Consider the following 22559-nt stretch of genomic DNA (forward strand, 5'->3'; position numbering starts at 1 on the left):
TCATCAAAAACGTCAACGGTGCCTGTGATAGGCCAAATGATGGCCCTGAGAGATGTTCATGTGCTAATCCCAGAGCCTGTGAATATGTTACCTGCAGTGATAAAAGGCACCTTGCAGATGGGATCAAGGACCTTGAGATGTGGAGAGTATCCTGGAGTATCCAAGTAGACCCAATGTGACCATAAATATGTTTATGGGAGGGAGGCAGAGGGAGAAGATCACGCGAGGATAAAAGAGACGAGAAGGATGTGGTCACAAGCCAAGAAATGCTAGCCTCGAGAGGCTGGAGGAGGCCAAGGATGAATCCGTCCCCAGAATCTCCAGAAGGAACCATTTCTACCCACACCTTGACTTTAGCCCCTCAGACCTCCAGAACCAAGACAACGTTCACGTTGTTTTAAGCCCTAAATTGATGATAATTTGTTATAGCAGCAATAAACTAACACAGTGCCCTGATAAGAGACACTAAAAGGAGCCTGGGCACACACCTCAGTCTTTCTGAGCCTCATTATCTGTAAAATGAGGATAACATCAGCAAGCAGAATTGTTGTCAGGATCAAGATAACTGAAATAACATGCTTAGCATATAGTATTCATTTTTAAAATGGTAGCTTTTTATTTACAAGCATATCTTCCTTATATAGAGGTGTTTGGGTTCATGGAAAACTTCCCCAAAACTCTATTCTTTAATATTTTCATCAACATAAGTCCCTTTTAAGAGGGTGACAATTTAGGACAATTGCATGCAATTAATAAGAAAAAGACATCACTCAAAAAGCAATACTGTTGACATAAAAATTACCTCTGGAATAGTTTTAATCTTGGGTATAATTTTGTGCCAAGAAGATAAAATGCATATAAGAAGGAAAGATAACTTACGTAAGAGCCTATTTTTACAGAGCTCTAGGATTTCTGCCGGCTCCACAGTCTGAAGACCGTAGATTAAATCATGCCTGCCCTTTTCTAGAGTCATTCTCAGGGGGAAAAAAAGGAAGGCCACCTTTGACCTCACAAAATGCTAAGTTTTTTTTTAGTAGAAAGTTTCCCACATCACTCTTGAGATGGCATGTTGATGTAGTATTCTCTGATAAGAATCAAGTCTCAGACCCAGGAAACCTTGTATTTATCTCTTACCACAGGAAGCAGTAGAATCAGGCCTCTCTAAGGCAATTTCCCACAGGTTCAAAGCTCATGTTAACATTCACCACATACTGTCCCACTCAGCATTCGCTATCTCACCTCAGCTATAGTATTGTTCAAAAGAAAAATATTTTATATGAACTTTATCATTTTCGTTCTCATTTTGCCCAGTGCCCTCACATCACACCTTCTTAAACTTTTGTCATGATAGCAGATGGACTGGGGAACAGAAATTGGAGAACATATTAAAGAATCATGTGCTCTGAACCTGAAGCTTTTCTTTTTTGAATATTGTGCCATGCCCCATAGGTAGGCAAGTAATAGTTCTGTTACTTTGTCTTGTGCTAACCTGTTCATGCCCCTCATCCCAACTGACACGGAAAAGTAGCTTTCGGTAGGTTGATACAATAAACCCTTTCTTGATTTTCTCCATTATAGACTCCATTAATATGTTCAAACCTAACACTCAAGTTCCCCTACCATTATTTACTCAGTGAAATCAACACGTTCAAGCTGATCCATAAATCGTTTATAGGGCTTGGAAGCTCTTAGCAATTAGAAACAGGGAATGGATAATTTCCCAAAGATCTTTGTCCTCTCTAGAATCAAGGGACAACATGATGTATTATTTCTCATAGGCTTTTAGGGAGCATCCCATTCACTGTCATCATTTTTAAAAAGATTTATTTATTTATTTATTTATTTATTTATTGGGGCGGGGAGAGAACAAGCCGGGGGCAGGGGGAGGGAAGAAGGACACGGGGCTGGATCCCAGGACCCTAAGATCATAACCTGAGCTGAAGGCAGACGCCTAACTGACTGAGCCACCCAGGCAGCCCTGTCATCATTTTTAAACTAACAAATGGCTTTTTAGGATGACTACTAAAAACATAGGAAAGCTCACAGCCTGGGTTCTCTAAAAAGGGAAGTGCATCCCCTCCCCAAAAGGCTGATCTGAATGGCGGACACAAATATGTTCATTAGGATTGGTCTATCAGCCTAGAAAAAGATACGGGTCAGGAAAAAATATACTATAAAAATATTAACTAACTTAATACGGTTGACCCTTGAACAACAGAGAAGTTAGGGGTGCTAAGGTTTCCAGAGAAAACCTTCCCCTTTCAGGCTTCAAAAAGGTCAGTGGTTGTCATCACAAGCCAAGTCCTACAGAGGCAGGAGAAAATGGGGTGTACAGACAAGAAAATGAGATATAAAAGGCTGAGTATCACAGGTACTAGAAAGAAGGGTCAGAGCAGAGAGATGAATCTCTCTCTCACTCACCAAGGTTGAGAAAAGTAAGGCCCTTAGTCACATGTGAGTCAACACTCCCAAGAGCAGCAGTGAAGGTCTTGCTGTGCCCTGTGGAGAGAGAACAGGAAGCCAAGGAGAGAATGGTAAAAAACAAAGAGCCAGAATTCCATCCAAGGCTATTACTCTATGTAATACTCTTAACAATTAGGAGCTGTGAAACTGACAAAGCAAGGGTCTCTGACTTCTAGATTTCATGGTTCTCCATCATTCTCCAAAAGCCAGCACAGAAGATTGATCACAGTGCAGTCAGGATCCAGTAGATGTTCTGGGCTTATCGTGTAATATTAGACCTCATAGGGTGGGTTGTGCTCGGACAGAAGGATCTGAAGGGATCTACAAGATCCAAGAGATGGAGGAGACCAGGTGGCTCACTGGCCCTCATGGTTTACATGTTCTTGCCGTCATTAAGACCTCCTGAGACTTCTCTCAATCACTTAGAAGGGTAGTAGACTATCAACTAAACTCAGTGTATTGGGCTTCTCTCCACTTTTCTAACTCTTCATCAGAACTAGTAACTCTTAATAAAACTTTCATAGAAGTTTTATTTATGGTTTTAACCATTATATTAATCATTAGAAAAATGTATGAAAACTTTCTGCAAAAGAAAAATCCAACTTACGCTATTAAAGCATGTCTACTTCTGAAGTTGCTTTTAGTTTCTTCATTATTAAAGTGTTAAACTTGTTTTACCTAGACTTCTAACTTCTGAAGGTAACGTTAGGCACGCCTGCAGAATTAACTCTGGTGTGGCCTGGCATAGCTTTTTTAATTAAAAAATTTTTAAATTAAAAAAAATTTAATTCCACCCATACTATGTACTACACAAGTACTAATTTTAAGAAACTAACCAAGCAAAATAAATGTGCCTTAGCACGGTTCAGGCTAGAACTATTAAACGGTACACTGGCCAACTTTAGAACTGGAAAAGCTTGGGCACTTACTCATTCCTGCAGGCTGACTGCTGACAAATCAGTTTCCTGGGCTGCAGATGTGTGAAACAGAATAAAGGTATCTTAGGTCTAAGACCTATTGAGATCTGAGATGATGGACGCTTTTAACTAGAACTCTGTGTAACCTTCTAAAAGTTAAATATATTGATGTTTTCCAACTAGTAATAATAAAAAAGCAAACAAACACTTTGGACAAATATGTCCATAAAGATTGGTCTACCTACAGGCCTAGAAAAAAAATATAGGTTAGGAAAACAATATAAAAATATTAGCTAACTCAATACAGTTGACCCTTGAACGACAGGGAGGTTAGGGGTGCCAACCCCTGAGCAGTCAAAAATCCACGTATAAGTTTTTGGGGAGTCAAAAGTTAACTACTAATAGCCTACTGTTGACCAGAAGCCTTTCTGATAACATAAACAGTCAAGTAACATATTTTATATCTTATATGTATTGTATACTGTATTCTCATAGTAACGAAAAAATATTATTAAAAAAGATAGAGAAAAATGTTATTAAGAAAAATTATAGGGGCACCGGGGTGGCTCAGACGGTTAAGCGTCTGCCTTTGGCTCAGGTCATGATCCCGGGGTCCTGGGATCAAGCCCTGCGTCGGGCTCCTTGCTCAGCTGGGAACCTACTTCTTCCTCTATCTCTGCCTGCCGCTCCCCCTGCTTGTGCTCTCTCTCTGTTAAATAAAATAAATAAAAATAAAAATAAAAAAAGAGAGAGAGAGAGGGAAATTATAAGGAAGAGAAAATATATTCACAGTACTATATTGTATTTTTAAAAAAAAACCCTGTATGTAAGTGGATCTGCTCAATTCAAATCCATGTGGTTCAAGGGTTAAGTGTATTCATCATTAGTAAATTTCTTCAGGAAACATGTATTATATAGGTATACAGGTTTAGAATGTACTGATAAAATTTATTACAAGGTAGTGAGACTTTAAAATTTATCTAACTTGCTGCTATTTGGAAAAAATGATTATGTAAAAATAAAAAATTAAGAATAAATGACATGTACCTTTATGAAAGTAAAACACTGAATATGTGATTTTTTCCCAAGAGTCAAACTTCGGACTGTAACATACACACAAAGTTCCTAGAAGTAAGAAGGTATTTAGTAGAGCTGAAAAAATCATAGACAAATAAAAAGTCTCCTAAGCCACTTAACCTTACTTCTGTTCCTTTACATGTTCTGCCTCAACTTACCTCATAGATTATTTCCAAATTCTAGAAATGGTTTATTAACAAGCTGCTAAGAAATTTCAGTTCAACAATTACTCAGCACACACATAAGTAATGTCCTGTGGTAAGCTACTGAAGGATAGGAAAATGAATAGGGATATACTTACCGCTGCATATGAAATCATGGGCGTCTCGAGAAGTCTACAAAGGAGATTCTCCTAATATACGTATATTGCCCTGTTCTCTTGTTTAGCTTGCGTTCCGAACATTACTAGTAGTTATAGACCCCAGTTTACCAAAATGCGTCTCCTCTTTACAGTTTCCAGTCTTCCTTTTTATCTGGAACTGGAAGGCAAACTGGGGCAATAAGAGCAAGTATGGCCCATACCCACCCAGATGTGGGTCACTGAGTGCCTTGGCCGAGTGCAAAGGAGAGAGCTCCTGGCACAAAGTGGTCTTCCCGATGAGCCCTGACCACCTTCACTTACCCCATCACTCTAGAACACTCTCAGCCTTCACACCCTCTAGAATACGAGGAATATTCCAACGTGGAATATATACATCATCTCTAGCAGCTGTTGCTAGATATGTAGACTACATATGCTCATCAAAGACCTATCATGGAGGGCCTTATGCCGAAACTGATACGTCTAGTGCTAACATTTATGTGATTACCTGCAACCAGAGATTTCCAGGGTGGAAAGGAACTTGACCAGGGTCTAGAAAGCTGGGTTCTAGTCCCAGAGCTAAAATTAACTAGCTGTGTAAATTCAATCATTACCCTGCTTCAGTGAATAGCAATATTTCCTCTGTTATACTTCACTAGGTCCTTTATCAAAGAATCATGCTGGTTTAAAAAAAAAAAAAGAGCCAATTTTCTCTAAGAAGGCTATTTAAGGACATTAATGAGCATTCTGTTATAATGTTTATCATTTGTGACCATTTTTAATAACATTTAAAACCGTACATATCTTAGAAGGAAAGTAACAAAAAAAGAAAAATTGTATCAGGTAAAAACAGTAACAATTCTGTTAGATATAAAATTACTGTTTTGGTTACTGAGTACACAATAATAACTTTTCTTTAAAATTACAGCAGACTCACTAAGAATCAAAGTAGCACTATACTAAAGCATAAATAAAAATAGTAATTATAACAGTTAAAAATGCTCCATGTACCACTTTGACTACTTTCAAAAAGTAAACATACTACCAGCGAAAAACTACTGGTTTATTCTGTTCTTTTATGTTCTATGATCACAAGGAGAAAGAAATATTTAGCAGACATAGTTAAACTTTAGCCGCTCTGGTAATAACAAAATAAAAAATTTGTCCTTTCAAATTAGCAAAGTTTTTAAAATAGTAATCAATTCTGTCAAGGGAGCAGTAGGAAGAACATTCTCAAATAATACAGGCGGGAACTAGTACAACCTCTCTGAAATATAGCTTTGCAGAGGATTGAATATATTCATACCTGTCGACCCAAATTCTTCTTGTAGGAATCTATCCTGAGGCATGGACGTGAAATGTCAACAATATAAAGAAGATGACTTCCTCCATTCTAGCAAAATCCTCCACACACCATCCTTTAGAGAATGGAGGTCATCACTTTTCTTGTTTTGAAGAAAGTTAAAGTGAGGTGTAGAATAAATGTACCCAATTACATACACCAAGAACCATCTTTAGATCTCATAAGCAAATATTTCCAAATTAGGCTGTGGCTTAACTCCCTTTCCCAAGCCCAAAGGGGGGAAAAATAAAGACACAGCAAGGTGGTAAGAGATGTGCACAGACACTACAAAGCCTGTCCCATCGATAGAATTTTCTTTGATAATGGAAATGTTTTATATCTGTGCTGTCCAAATTGGGGACGATGGAGCACTTAAAACATAGCTACAGTGACTGAGGAACTCTTTTTTATTTAACTTTAGTTAACTTAAATAGCCACAGATAGCTAGTGGCTACCATATTTGACAACCCAGCAATGGAGCACTGGTTCTCAACCTTGAGAGTACATTAAAGTCACCTGGGACTCACAGATTCTCAAGCTTCCCATTAGATCAACTTAACCAGAATCTCTAAAGGCAAGACCCAGGCATCAGTATTTTTTTTTCCTTAGGGAGAGAGAAGACTGGGGAAGGAGCAGAGGGACAGAGCAAATTCCAAGCAGGTTCCATGCCCAGGGCAGAGCCTGACATGGGGCTCTATCTCACTACCCTGAGATCACCACCTGAGCTGAAATCAAGAGTCAGATGCTAAACTGACGGAGCCACCCAGGTGCTCCAGTCATCAGTATTTTTTAAATGTGCCTGGGGCAGGGTGCCTAGCTTGTTCACTGATGGAGCGTGTGACTCTTGACTTCAGGGTCATGGGTTCGAGCCCCATGTTAGGTGTAGAGGTTACCTAAACAAGTAAATAAACTTAAAAAATAAATAAATAAAATGTGGCTGGGGCCAATTAATTAAATTCTCTAAGCCCAGTTTCCTCATTTGTAAATAAAGAAAATATAGAACCTACTTCATGTGGTTCTTACATAAGAATTAAATGAGATAATATGTACAAAGCTCTGCTGAAGAGGTTATATCTGGCTATAAAAGTTAGCTGTGATTATTATTATTCCAGAATGATTTTGCTGCTATTTACAAGTTGGGGGAAGTTGCAGTTTTAAAAAACAAAGCATGCTCTTAATGGTGTATCCAGAAAGAGATGTTTAATAAATATTCATCAATGATGAAGATAAAAATCTCAAAGTTGGCTCGCCTTTGGGAAACTATTTGGACAATGAAAGCTATTATGGACAAAGTTTTCCAAGGGAAATTATCTCATTGTAAAAGGCTCTATAAAATGCTAAAACACAGGACTAATTCTGGGAACTTGTGAAGGGCAACTCTTGCAATCATATGAACAGGAAAAAGAATGTACACTTTTCACCCCTCACCACCTCCCAGTAGGTGGTGCATAAGAAAGAATGACGGCCACTGACTTCAGCACAGTGGCACAGTTGACTATTAGATGGGACAGGAATAAGAATATTTTCTTCCCTTCACTGCTTTAGGAAGTCTCTGATGTACCCTCCTGCTAGAAACCATTTTTAAAAATCTACATGAGCTCAATCTTAATACAGAAGCAGCCCTCTGCCCACCATCGCCTCTCACGAGCACCCCCCTCATCCAGATTTAACCTCTTGTTCCTTGGAAGGTAGGAGATTTCATTTCTTAGGGCAGAAAAATTCAGGACAAAGATCCTTTCAAGAAGGTAACAAGTAATGCTGAAAGGACAAAGTAGCTCCCAATGACCAATATGGGACAAATGAACATCCAATATTGTGATAGCATCATCACTGACGCAACGTTGCATTTGTTTAAGACCCAGAGTCTGTCAGCATTCATTTCATGAACTGTGTTCTCTGGTCTCCATGCCCGTGGGAAATGAAGCTCACTGGTGTAGAGGGAGCCATACAGGGATTAGACTATTTGCTCCCTTCTCCATTCCTACTTCACCGAAGTAGGTTTTCATTTGTTTAACCATAAGGTGAAAAATCATTTTAAAAAAGCAATTTGGGAAAAACACGAGCTGACAGCTTGGTTAAAAACCAAAAGTTTGCTTCTCTCGCTTGCTGAGTCCTAAATCAGGAAGCATCCCATTTGGAACAGGCTTATTTCTGTTTCAAAGCTGACTGTGAAGAGCAAGGCTCATTTTTGACTTTTCTAGACATTGCTGAGAAAGGAAAGAACAGACCTACCTCTCATGCAGATAAACCTAACATTTGATGTCTCAGATTGCCCGTTTATAAGTTTTAGCTGCTACTGTTCATGAGACCAACAGGGATAGACTAGCTGAACTAGAACATATCTGAAGATACTAGCATCTTCCATTAAACCTCCATTATACACTCTCATAACTTCCTAATCCCTACAATTTATCAAGATTCTATTGAAATACTATGTGTGTACTTATTTAATGTCTAAATTCCAAACAGTAAACTCTGTACTAATAAAAATTAGGTCCATTTTGCTCATCATTGTTATCTCCAATACCTAGCACACAGTAAGTCTCCAGAAACACTGGCTTAGTGAATACCACATTATTTGGCTGTGAAGGAATACAGTTTTACTCCCAGTGCTACTTAACTGAGTTAAGCTACGGTATTTAAAAAGGCTATTAGATTTAGTTATTAGAGTTGACTGTTTAGACAACTACAGTACACTAATAACTTCATGTCAAGCTTTGACTGTCAGCTCAGTAAGTTCTAGAATGGTTCTTAGAGCAGCTAGGTACATAGGTTTAGAATCCTAACATATCAGTAAGCCTGACACAAAAAGCATCCCCGTAATTGGACACGATTTGTTAAAAGATGGAGCAGGTAAACCGGTAGATCAAGTACATACGAATCTATCCCCTCTATTAAAAAATGCAAATAACTATTAGAACAATAACCCTGCTGCCTGTGGCTTCTTTCATACAGACCACGAATGTATAAAATTGTAGTGGACAAGATAATTTGGTATGTAAATATCCATCTGATCACTTATGTAAGATTGTGGCTCTATTATATTTTAAGAATCCATATGGCTAAACAAATGACTAAATTTTTCATAGAACTCAAATATAATTGAATAAATTGATAAATACAACCTTGGTATCTACCTGTATGGTTGGTAAAAACGCACAGGGTCAGGTGTTTGGATAAGTTCTCCTGGTCTTGAAGATCATCACATCCGAAGTTTACAAGTCTAAGAACAGAAAGGATAAGAAAATGAATGCATTTAACAATTAGTTCCCTCTTTCACTTAATGCAGTGAGCATTGCAAAATCGACCTTGTCATACACTTGAAACTAATATAACACACTAATATAAACTAATATAGCAAGTTGTATGTCAACTACACTTTCATAAGAAGAATTTTTTAAAATAAAAAATAAAGCTCCCTTTTAAAGGATAGTAACCACTATAACATACCCACAGAAGTAGAGACTTGTCCTTGAGAAATTTAAGTAGATGTTTTATTTTTTTGTTTAAAAGTTCTATAAAATAGTAATAAGAAATACATAAATGGCATGGTTCATGTAATAGAGAAAAAAATAAAAACAGAAGTTGAAAGTAATATAACTTTTTTCTAAAGTAGAGAACTGCATATACGGTTTCAAAATAAGCACAACTGAGTGTTCGTATGTGATGAAATAAAGCTACTGAAACAGAACAGTTTAGGATTATCATTACTCTAATTCAAGAAGACTTTCATTTCTTCTGTGCAACTAGTGGGCATGTGTTTATTTTTTCAAAAATGTTCATGTTTTTACTCTGTGTAAAATAGTCTGGGGGAAGAAAAGCTCACCTTTGTAAAGGTGTAAAAAGGAAAACAGACAAATAGTAATGCAACAGACACAGTGGAGCCACAAGTGGATTGACTACAACATGCTCTTTGAGGGCAACAAGAGAAGGGGTTTGATGTTTGATTCTAAATGTAGCTCTGATTCATCAAATCCTTTTACTGAATCACAGGGAGAAGAGCACTTCCACAGATCAAAATAAACAGAAACATCCTACAGGAATAAATGGCTATGAAAATCAATATGATTGACTTTACATGAAAAACCCCGTGTTCGTGCTTGATAAATTTGTTTATCTTACCTATAGAGGACAGAAATATCAAAGGCCACACACACAAACACACACACACACACACACACACACACACACACAGAATATCGAATTGTCCTTATATCTGCATACTATAGATTAGGTATAAATACAATCATTCTGCCCACAAGTGTCTATAAAAATTAGCAGTAATCTATGTGTAACTTACTTAAATCCTGAGTCACTTAATGTTATATCCAAGGGTGCTTCAAACTGTCAAAAAATCATGAGAAAACAAACCAAGAAATGACATTAATTTAGCGATGATAGTTCTGAAACTCAGAGCAAGTCTGACAATGCTGTGCTTGCCCATTGATGAAGAGCCCTTTTAACCATCATTATCTTCAGACCTTATCCCCCCAAATCCACAGCACAGGAAGTCCATTGGGAATATTCTAGAGTTTACATACAATCACAAGCTTGGTGTAGAGTTAGTTCTTAAAGGGCTAATACTTGACAACCTTGCCTCAGATTTGAATATCATACATGGGTTGTATAATACACCAGTCAGTAGGGGTAGGATATTTTACAAGACACAGATGACCATGCACAGAGGGGAGGACTGGATGTCTTTAGAAGGAGAACGAGTGAGTTTAAAAAAAAAAATGGCAGGAGGAGTAAATGAAATTCTTCTAATGGTATGATATCAATGTATTAGACACCAGTACTAATCCTAGTGAAGAATAACATTCTCTGCATCACAGGTAAAGATACTTAGGATTCCTCACCACAAGACCAGCATTCCAAATGGCTTTGCCAGGAGTGATGCTAGATTTTTACTAATTAGACTATACACTCTCGTTGATGTTTTACCCTACATTCAAATCCATCAACCTCACAAGTCTTTTTGGGTCAAATGACTTGTAACCACTTAAAGCCATCTACTATAGACCGTACCTATTACCCTCTACAAGTCCTCACTCATACGTTTGTGTCTTTAATGAGAGGTAATCAGTTAGCAGGAATTTCCTGTGTGCTCTTCAAATCACCTGTGTTCACTGTATTTGTTACAGAGTTGAAGCCTTGAAATGACAAGAACTATGTTACTTGTTAATGCAAGTGACTAACACAGCAAGAATGCTACCATGCTGTTTCTGATAACAGCTCTCTTTAAACAGAGGCCATGTGTTATAAAATTTCCCACAGCCCAGTTGTTCTCTGGACCTACCATTAAGTTAAACTTCTCATCAGCAGAAAACTGGATGCATTTTAAGACACTCCTTGATTTCTAAAAGAGAAAATAGAATAACCGACAAATTACGAAAAAAGTAAAAATCAACAGAGGCACCTGGCTAGCTCAGGTGGCAGAGCATGCAACTCTTGATCTTGGGATGTGAGTTTGAACCTCATGCTGGGTGTAGAGATTACTTTAAAAAAATAAAATCTTTAAAAAAAGATCAACAGGGGCGCCTGCGTGGCTCGGGTGGTTGAGCATCCAACTCTTGGTTTCAGTTCAGGTCACGATCTCAGGGTCGCGGGATCAAGCCCTGTGTCAGGCTGTGTGCTCAGTGCAGTCTGCTGGAGATTCCCTCTCACTCTCTCTCCCTCTGCCCCTCCCTTGCTGATGTGCATGCACGCACATGCCCTCTCTTTAAGTAAATAAAATCTTCAAAAAACAATAAAAATAAAAGATCAAGAAAAACATTAGTAAAAAAGAAAGAGAGAAAAGGAAGCGACTAAGAGGCAAACATAATGAAAATCTCTCATATTTTTAATAAACTTTCATTGACTGTCCCCATCAATGAAAATGCAGTGATTAATTAATTCAAATAATGATAATGTCAAAATTCAGTTGTTCCAGTAAAAAGGAGGCCAGAGGACTAGTTTTTACCTTCAGGTCAATGTAGTATAATCTTTGCTCTGACATATCCCATTGAGCCCAAACAAAATCCTCAACTACTCTCTCTCTTGGGAGATGGCCAGAGTCTTTCAGTACCTAAAGAGGCAAAGAGATTTTAGAGATAAGCAACTATTTTAAAGGAGGATATTTCTGGATTTATTTTTTTGCATATTTTATCTTTATAATACATTTAAATATTTCCACAGTTTATTTTTAGCACTTCCCTACCCCCAACACATACACATGGAAAGTCTTTCCAGAAAAGATCTGAGGCATTATTTAATTACGTGCTCTTTTCAAACACTCTATAATGCACTATATTATTCTTGTCCCTAGTTAGCCACTGGGGCTGTTGAAGGCAAGGCCACACCTGCCACAAATCAACACCAGGAACAATAGAAGATTCAAAGCTTCCCATTCTCTACATAACCCACTCAGGTATCTGCAGACAAAAGGGCTTCGCCACCAAAGATAGCAGCTTTGATGTCGAGGAAAAAACTCAGGCCTGGGGGGGAGAGCACTGTCCCCCAGATCTGCCATAAGCCATTCATGTGTCTTTGGTCATGCTTCTTACCTTAATGTCTTCCACAATGAGTATGGTGATGCTGCCCATCCTGACCCAGCTTAGGCACTGCCTCCTGTACGAAGCCCTCCCTCACCCCCTCCCAAGGCAGAGCTCCCCACCTCTGTATTCCTATGGTCCTCTGGCGTACTGCTCTCACAGTTACATTGAACTAATGCTATAAGTTTACCCCAGTGAGTACGCACTCTTCTACAACCCCTTCATATTCTCAACAAGATTCTAAACTTAGGGCAATGCATCCTGTTTCCATTTTTCTGAAATTTGTTAAGTTAGAACAGATTTGGGGACTCTCAGATAAAGGTGTATACTAACAAGAACATGATCATCAGAGTGTGACAACTCAGATTCACATTTCAATTTTGTCCCTCTCGAGAGTTCCCTCACCTCTGTGAGCCTGGCTTGTTGTATTCTCTGTAAACACGGGGACAATTATAACACTGCCTACCGACCACAGGATGTTGTTCTGAGGGCATGGAACCGCACACCGCCTTAAGAAGCTGTCGTCGAAGCCCTTAAGAATAAGAGCAGTGGGGGCGCCTGAGGGGCTCAGTGGGTTACCATCCCACTCATGGTTTCCGCTCAGGTCATGATCTCAGGGACCTGGGATCAACTCCCACACCTCCTCTGCGCTCAGTGGGGAGTCTGCTTGAGGATTTCTCTCCCTCTCCCTCTGCTCCTCCCCCTCATGTGTGTACTCTTTCAAATAAATACATAAATCTTAAAAAAAAGAAGAAGAAGAAGGGCAGTGATGCCTCAGGGAAGGGCAGGCAAGGATGGCGGCATGCTGCAGCTACACTGTGCTGGCTGCTGACAGGTGCCCCCTGGCCTCACTCACTCTGCTGTGTCTCGCATGGCTCCCAGCCCCTCTTCTAACCAGCCAGTCCTCTGTCTATACGCATTGCTGGTCTTGTTTATTTCACCAACCCTGAATTGTTTATGGGACTCTCTCCTCTAAATTCGCATTGCTGGCTTTGGGATTCTGCCTTCATTCTTTCTCTTTGGCCTCTTTTCTGACCCTAGTCCATGCCCGCCATCTGTGCCCTGCCACCATGTCACTGGTGGCCCAGAGCTCCAGCCACACACTTCCTAGTCATTTTCCAGCCAGGCCTCTTGATTTGAGGCTTTCAATCAGAGATACATAATTAATAAATGCCATTTTCCATTTCAGTGTTGTTCCCTTAACTTAAAAATTAAAATCTTCAGAGAAGGATTATTTTGATGCAGACTATTTAAATATTGAAAGAAGTAATTTTTAATATCAATAATATATTATGATCTTACACAAATTGTCAAGAAAAAAAACAACCTAATAGAAAAATTGACAAGGATATAACTAAGTAATTTCCAGAAAAGCAAACTCACACAGCCAATGATATTAACAGAAATACCAACTAAAATAATAATGTTATCAACTTAACATTCATCAAATCGGAAAATTTTTTTAAGAAGGCAAATGCACCTATGACTGGTATGGATAGAGGGAAGGGGTACTCTTCCACATTGCTTTACAACTGTGAATTGTTACAAGGTTTTTTGGAAAGCAAGCTAGCAAAATCTGTTGAAATATATTAAATGCATATACCCATCAACCCAATTATCCATCCCTGAGGCTTTAGCCCAAAGAAATATGTGTAACAAATATGTAAAGCTATAAAAAAAAAAAAACATTTGAGATGATTTGTAACACAAACAGATGAACAAAAAAAAAGTGACAATTAAGTGAGTGTCCACCCATGGGAGAATGACTGAAATTGTATACATCCATACCAGGGACTATTATGTACTTCTAAAAAGAATGAATTGACCTGGTTGACTTGTAGGTAATGCCACAAAGTTGAATGAGGAAGGAGTGAATAATCAACCTCTGGGTGTGTCAGGGGTGGGAATGGGAAATACATAGGTTCAGAGAAGTGCACGAAAGGAGACATAATAGGTTACAGACAAAAGTCAGAGGTGAAAAGGCAAGGGAGAAGTGGAATACAAGCAAGAAAAAAAAGAAAGAAAGAAAAGAAAATTGAACTATATAAACCCCAGCATATATGTTATGATCCCATTTATTTTATGTATGTCTAAAAATTAGGGAAAAATTTCTATCCCTATTTAAAAACCTATAGGGATAGCCCTGATATAGTAAGTAAAAAGCAAAACCAAAAATGGCCAATTAATATACATATTATGATTCTATTTTGGTAAAAACCACTGAATCCGTGCACGTGCACCCGATCTTGTGTACGTGTGTATAAGCAAGGTAAAGGTGTGGAAAGGGTCCCACAAGGCTGTCATGAGTTATCTCAGGAGACTGAGATTGAAGAGTGAGGTCAAGATAAAGGAGATAATTAAACTCCTTCATATGTCTCATATTATTTCACAAGTTACAACAGCAAGCCTATAATTTGAAAGACATCAAATAAAGAAAGTGGTCTGTTTCTATAACATTACTCTATCCTTAACAGTCTCGAAATGTCACTCTGTGGGGAAAAAACTCTGAAGCAAAAGAAATTTCAAGTATTTACCACTCTATTTCCATCTTCTTGGATGACGCGGATATGAAACTTTTCAATATCTTTAAAAGAGAAAACAATAGACAGTTTAACCTTTATGAAAAGCATAAGCACTTTTTTACACCTAACAGTGGTGAACCTTTATTTATAAAAGCTATGAAGATTAATTAACTGGCTGGAAAAATAGTACTATTACACATAGCAGTTTCATGATATACGTGCAAAGCAAAACCCACCTTTCTCCAGACTCCCTCCACAGTCCACTGCTAATCCAGCCTTCAATATCAACAATACATGAAGCATTTAGCCCTCCTACTCCCCTGGGTTCCCTCAAATGTTGGCCTTCCCTGCACCATCAGTCTTATTTAGAGTTAACAGGGGTTCATTTGCCAGAGATTATCTCCAAGCACTTCTTATATGGTCCCATTCTCTCATAAGCAATCTAGATTCGGCCATAATTAACCTTCTGCCCATTCTAGATACAAAAATGTGAGACAGATAATGGGTCAGGAGCATAGACACCGAACACAAACCTAACCCTCTCAGGCCCGTCCTTCCCATAAATCAGCTGTTCCATCTTGTAACATGAAAGACCCCTTACGAGATAAGATCTGCCAGTGGACTTTATCCTTTGTCTGCCACCCTTCCCACCCAAAAGTGTAAACTTCATTAAAGAATGTCCCACTCTTATTTGCCTCTACCTGAATTTGACCAAGTATGTGTCTTCAAATTCTACCATCAATTTCTTCTGGCTTCTAATGCCTTCCCCTTCCTTGATCTGAGGTGACAGACATCTTAAAGAAGGATGAACTAAAGAAGGCAAAAATGACCTCCACAATTGTCCTACACTCTACCGTGTGACAAAAGTGGAAATCTATGTATGTGGGAGGCCATCATTCCCAGGATGGGGAAACAGAGCAGGACCTAAGGGAAGAAGTCAGGGCAGAAGGAAAAGCCCTTCCATAGGAGTGCTAGGTCTTAAATGGACATTAAAGGTCAGTTGGACATTTAGTACTGGATGAATGATCATTTGCAAGATTTAGTCAAGTCCCATACTTCACTAAGAGATGAGCCCTTCATGAAGTTCATATATACCACCTAAAGATACACTCACATTTTTCTTCTGAAATCAGTAACAGATGGTTCTCTGGAAGAGGGCGACTTTCCACATGGGGGTAGAGAAACTGTAAAAAAGGAAATTAATCAAAATCATAAGCAACTACCTTGCTTACACAACTATTTCAAAAGTGTCTGATTGCTGTACTATTACATATCACGGAAGGTACTGGGAACCAGAGACTAGTTCAGGCAAATCACACACACACATATTACAGACAAAAGCAAAGAGGAAAAAGAAACACTTTCAGGATCTCAGTTTCCCAGGGGGAAGTTGATGGCAGGTCCAACATAACTCATTTCAGCAGCCAGGCTGAAGTATACGCTATTTCTAGAGATGGTGCTTTTCTATTTTGGAATATGTGATTCTGAAGCCAATCAGAAACAATATAAACAACAGCTGTACAGAAAGTTCTTCTCCACATGCACAAAAAAAGTGATCAATACATCTGTTGAGCAACTAAGCCTCGTATTTAATTTGACAACCAAGTAAACATATGCTCTACTACAACTTCCAAAGTCCCACATCCAAGAGACAAAGCACAACGTATCGCGGGACTTTCCAAGAAAGAACAGTGAGTCACAGTGTGGCATGCGGTGGAGGATTTACAAGCCTCAAATAATAGAATGACTGCCACTGGGAAGAAAAGGCTTGATCCACCCCACTCCTCCCTGTCTGTGCTCTCCCAGCTGTGCCAGCCCCCAGGACAAAGCGGCCAGCCAGAAACACAGGCCTGACGCTATGAGCCATGATAATGAGGGAAAAGGGGTCATGGGATGACTCCAGTGACTTAATTCTTTCATCATCAAAAGGGTAACTATAAATCAACAGTTTCGTTTCGTAACATGAAAGACAGCTTACTAGATAGGATCCACCAGTGAATTTTGGTTTTCCCCCCCAAGCTTCAAAGCATAATGAAAGAACATACCCCTTTTATGTCCCTACTTTATAGTCGGCAGCCTCTCTGAAGACTAGGAAAAATTTTGACAAAATATATTACCTGGTGTCCTAACTTTTCGTGCTGACAAAATGGAAATAGAACTGGTAAATTTTTCAAGTTGTCTGTGTCAAGTTTCCTTTTTAGAATTGAAAAACAAAACATTAACTATACACCATTTCTTCACAGCAAGAACCCCAACATTATACAATAGATAGCAATGCAGAATTCAGCTATGAAAATAATGTAGAACTTATTATGTCCTGATTTGTGAAACTGAGCACATTGAACAGGAAACAGTGTGTACGGGGGTCGAGGAGAAGCAAAGCTGAGTGAAACCGTATGGATAATGGAAGAGCAAACACTCAGTGCCTCTGAATAAGGAGATGCTCCTGCAGAAGATGATTCGGCCTCCCCTGGGACTACACAGGGGCCAAGGCATGCTTGCGTAGGACTGTGACCTGGAGCAAGGTGCTGACGAGTTCTAAGCCTTTGCCTGGACTTTGTGTGGCAATCAGTAAGAACATGATTTTAAAAATTACATTTAGGTGGTGGTGGTTTTCATTTCTACAATGAGGCAGCCCTAGAGCAGAGCCTGGAAGTAAGACTATAGAGAGAGAGGCTTCAGACACAGCTCTACAAAAGCAATAAATAAAAATAAGAATAAAAATGCAAGGTTGTGTTTTGTTTTGATTCTGCAGCGTCAGTAGAAATCTATATAGATTACATCATACTAGGGGAATATTTATCTTCGCAAATACAGAGCTAGACTCTGACAATTAATATTCGTCGTTGGAAGATACACACTATAGGTGGATATCTGGAACTATTTGGAAGATGCAGGTCGTGCTGGTAGGCAGTTCTCAAAAGGGACCAGACTGGGATCCAAACCCCTCCCACTACTGTCTCGCTGAACTTCCTCTGTGAGGGAGGCTGAGGCTGCACACACAGACTTGGGGAAATGTGCTACCCGAGATCACCATGAATGTTTCGGTAAGAAAAGGGAGACAGATTGCAGGGCAAGATCAAACTCAGTGGACAGTGAATGGCATTTCTGTAAAGGGGAGAGGCAGGGGGAAAGGGAGGTGGGGGTTTGCCCTGGATGGAAGTTTGTGGGATTTTTCTCTCCCCAGAGGGACAGGCATGAGGAGTAAGGAGCAAGGCTAGGAACAGAGATGGATCCACAAGACAAGTACAGGTTTTACTCCATTTGGATGGGGACTTGCCCTTTGGCCTATGGAAGCAGTCATGCGTCATGTACTATTAATTTTTTTAAAAACTGAGATAAAATTTGCATAACAGAAAAATCACCTTTTTAACTATTTTAAAATATACAATTCCGTAGTTGTTAATACATTCGCAATGCTGTGTAACCATAGACTTACAAAAACTCTTGCCCTTCCTGTGCTCTCATTCTTTTTTGCTGCCCCAGTCCTTCAATAATGTCTCCAATGCCCACACAGCCCTGGATGGAGATGCTAGGAAGCCAAAAGAACAGGCCAGAAAAGGGAAGTATGGTCTGTCCCAAAGTTACCCCTGTACTGATGACAGTGCAAACACGGCAGCTTCCTGGGGGAGGGGGAATGCGGCCTAGGAGCTCGGCACCAGGCCCTGTGTGCAAGCAGGCAGTGACCGCTGGTGAAGGACCTGGGGCAGATAGGAGAGAAGCCCCCCTCCTGACACGCTGCAAGAGGGAGACCCATAGGCTCAAGGCCGGGAGTAGGTTGGGGGTGGGAGGGACAGAAGCAGAGAGTTCAGGTTGCACAAGGAAGTTATGCTCTAGCCCTGCATGAACATGTATCGTCACGGGTGGTCATCTGCAGCAGGCTTAGTCTACGGATCGCCACCAACACCACGCACAGAAGCTCCCAGGGGAAATACAAGGCTCTGTATCAACCAATTAGTACATAAGTTTATTTCATGTGTGTTCCTATTTAAAGACATCTTACTTAATATACACTGTTGATCCATAAGCATTGAACTCATGGTCAACAGCACTGTCATCTCATGCCTTAACGCAGCTTATCTAACCCACATGTTCTCTCTGTAAACCACAGCTTGGCCTTCTTGCGCTCAGGCACCCTAGCATTCGGCCCTCTGCGTGGGGAACATTTTAAATAGTGAAATCACCAGCAAAAAGCCCCCAAATGCGAAAATCATGGTACTAAACAGATCGTGAAAACGACATCCGGTTACAGTGTGAGAGGTGAACCAAGAAGGCAGTGTCACCTTGCTCAGCTTCAGCTGGGTGACAAATTTTTCACGACTGAGCACATGTCTGCAGATGACTATAAAAGCACCGTGAGAATTGACTTTGGTGTTACAAATCGATTTTACTGAGTAGTACAATTGACAAGTTCAGAACGTGCAAGTAATGAAGATTGGCTGTGTCTGGTCCCCCTGCACCACACACACGGTGCTTCTGTGTCCTTTCATGGGGTTGATAAACTCAGGGATTAAGCCATTTATTCCTATTTACTCTGTCAACTATAGGAGTGCATTAAAAAAACCATTTTTCAAACTTACCTTAAATGTGTGTTGAAAGTCTGCACTTTATCAAGTAAAAACATTACGTGACTATCAGACAAACCGTGATATAATAGGGACAGAGGAGCTGGGTTGAGTTTTGATTTCCATGTTTGCAAAGGGTGAACGGATAATTCCAGACACACCCATCTACCAGATTGCTTTGAGGATTAAATGCGATAATGCCTGTGAAAACACTTTGTAAGCACCATTGCCTCTAGGTTTCACGCCTTTTGATTAGTGAGATGAATGATAACCTCGTGCTCCACAGGCTTACCTGCACCCAAACACAGCCGGTGCTCCACAGGCTTACCTGCACCCAAACACAGCTAGTGCTCCACAGGCTTACCTGCACCCAAACACAGCTAGTGCTCCACAGGCTTACCCACACCCAAACACAGCCGGTGCTCCACAGGCTTACCCACACCCAAACACAGCCGGTGCTCCACAGGCTTACCCACACCCAAACACAGCTAGTGCTCCACAGGCTTACCTGCACCCAAACACAGCTAGTGCTCCACAGGCTTACCTGCACCCAAACACAGCTAGTGCTCCACAGGCTTACTCTCACCCAAACACAGCCGGTGCTCCACAGGCTTACCCACACCCAAACACAGCCGGTGCTCCACAGGCTTACCCACACCCAAACACAGCCAGTGCTCCACAGGCTTACCTGCACCCAAACACAGCTAGTGCTCCACAGGCTTACTCTCACCCAAACACAGCCGGTGCTCCACAGGCTTACCCACACCCAAACACAGCTAGTGCTCCACAGGCTTACTCGCACCCAAACACAGCTAGTGCTCCACAGGCTTACCTGCACCCAAACACAGCTAGTGCTCCACAGGCTTACCTGCACCCAAATATAGCTATCCACGGCTTTCAGAACCTTCACGTTGTTAACAGGGTGGATTTCAATCAACAACGTTAAACACTTGGATCCTACAAAGGAAAGGAGGCTTTTAGTAATGAAGATCAGAATGTCTTTTGTTATCATCTCCACCTAAGTCTGAACTTTGAAAATGTAAATATGTGGGGCGCCTGGGTGGCTCAGTTGTTAAGCGTCTGCCTTTGGCTCAGGGCATGATCCTGGCTTTCTGGGATTGAGCCCCACATCAGGCTCCTCCGCCTGCTTCTTCCTCTCCCACTCCCCTTGCCTGTGTTCCCTCTCGCTGGCTGTCTTGCTCTCTGTCAAATGAATAATAAAATCTTAAAAAAAAAAAAAAAAGAAAGAAAGAAATGTAATATGTTACCTACTGTATTAACTATTCCAACAGGAAAAGTAATTTTCTTAAAATTTAACAGTTCTTTTTTTTTTTTAAGATTTTATTTATTTATTTGACAGAGATAGAGACAGCCAGCGAGAGAGGGAACACAAGCAGGGGGAGTGGGAGAGGAAGAAGCAGGCTCATAGCGGAGGAGCCCGATGTGGGACTCGATCCCAGAACGCTGGGATCACGCCCTGAGCTGAAGGCAGACGCTTAATCGCTTTGCCACCCAGACGCCCCTATTTTAACAGTTCTTAAAACCCACAACTGATGAAGAAAACCTCATGAAGGAGAAATCAATATGCATGGAGTGAGGACCAAGTCCCTGCCCATTTCTCAGCCTCTTAGCACAGCCTCACAGGCCCTCTGGGCTTCTAGGTCTAAGCAAACGCAACTCAATTCACTATCACTCCCAATTCTGCAAGCACAAGGGCAAATATCACTTGTGGATAAAAATACAAAGATATTTCTGAGGCATGCACAAGCCCCAGTTGACAGCACCTATGAAGAGGACAGGTTCCTGGCTTCCCTCTGGGATGGTGGTGGAGCTGCACTGATAAGACCCACTGAGTTCCTCAGTGTCACCCTGCAGCCAACGTCACAAAAGATAGCAATGAGGAGGAAGTCCTCGGACGCAGGCTAGAATGGGATCACCACAGATATCCACTTTTAGACCAAGAGTTCCCTCCCCCAAGATGAACCTCACACTAGGAGTTGCCTTAAAGCTGAGTTCTTACAAAGACTAATATTCTCAGGTGCTTTCTCAATGACTTTATTTTGCATAATAACGTGCAATTTCAGGACAGCACAGCAGCCTGGAATGGAGTCAAAGCCAATTTTCACTATTTAAGAAACTAACCTGACAGCAAATAAAGGCAACGAATGTAAAACCATTCCTACCATGTGGCCTTACAGTTGCAAGTACTGGGTATCTCTGTAAAGATGCCTTTTAAAGACTACTGAAAAAGCAAGACAGTGAGTTCTTAGGTGGGATCCCAGATATATAAGGACAGAACAAATGAAAATCAAATACTGTTTGGTCAATGGTACTTGGAGCTTAGGATAAAAATCCCAGTGACAGGATCATATGCCAATTCAAAAGGGCTATATTTCAAATAACTGGGGCAGAGGTAAAGGTAAGGAGCTTTGGGAAACTGCTTGATAACTCAAAAAAAAAAAAGTCTCTAGGAATAAAAAAGACATTGGTGTCAGAGTGCCTGGGTGGCTCGGTGGGTTGAGCATCTGACTCTTGATTTCAGCTCAGGTCATGGTCTTAGGGTGGCGAGACTCAACCCCGCATCGGGCTCCATACTCAGTGGGGAGTTTGCTTGAGATTCTTTCACCCATCCTCTCCCTCCTCCTCTGCTTGTCTCCCCACTCACACGTGCTTTTTCTCTCTCTCCCTAATAAATAAATAAAATCTTTTTTTAAAAAAAGACATTGGTGTCAAAGATACTTGATAAGAAAAATAGAAATACTTTGTGAAATGTGAGAATGAGGAAAAAAGCGATTTTCCTTATTATGTTATTTTACATTAAGTGTATAAGTAATTAATA

The 22559-nt window shown here is 40.3% G+C and overlaps 1 protein-coding gene across 4 annotated transcripts in view; it reads right to left on the reverse strand.

The window, feature by feature from the left end:
• GSAP (gamma-secretase activating protein) overlaps positions 1-22559 on the reverse strand; it is a 78786-nt gene that overhangs the window by 38106 nt on the left and 18121 nt on the right. For all 4 annotated transcript variants that reach the window (XM_057304357.1, XM_048212927.2, XM_026504246.4 and 1 more), the window contains 9 exons: positions 20589-20677; positions 16270-16339; positions 15168-15217; positions 12063-12167; positions 11400-11459; positions 10401-10444; positions 9238-9323; positions 4428-4505; positions 2422-2499 (listed from right to left, as the gene is read on the reverse strand). In XM_057304357.1, coding sequence (XP_057160340.1) covers positions 2422-2499; positions 4428-4505; positions 9238-9323; positions 10401-10444; positions 11400-11459; positions 12063-12167; positions 15168-15217; positions 16270-16339; positions 20589-20677 — 660 coding nt within the window. The remainder of the gene's footprint in view (positions 1-2421; positions 2500-4427; positions 4506-9237; positions 9324-10400; positions 10445-11399; positions 11460-12062; positions 12168-15167; positions 15218-16269; positions 16340-20588; positions 20678-22559) is intronic.

This window comes from Ursus arctos, unplaced genomic scaffold (assembly GCF_023065955.2).
Source record: "Ursus arctos isolate Adak ecotype North America unplaced genomic scaffold, UrsArc2.0 scaffold_3, whole genome shotgun sequence".
Classification (NCBI taxonomy): Eukaryota; Metazoa; Chordata; class Mammalia; order Carnivora; family Ursidae; genus Ursus; species Ursus arctos.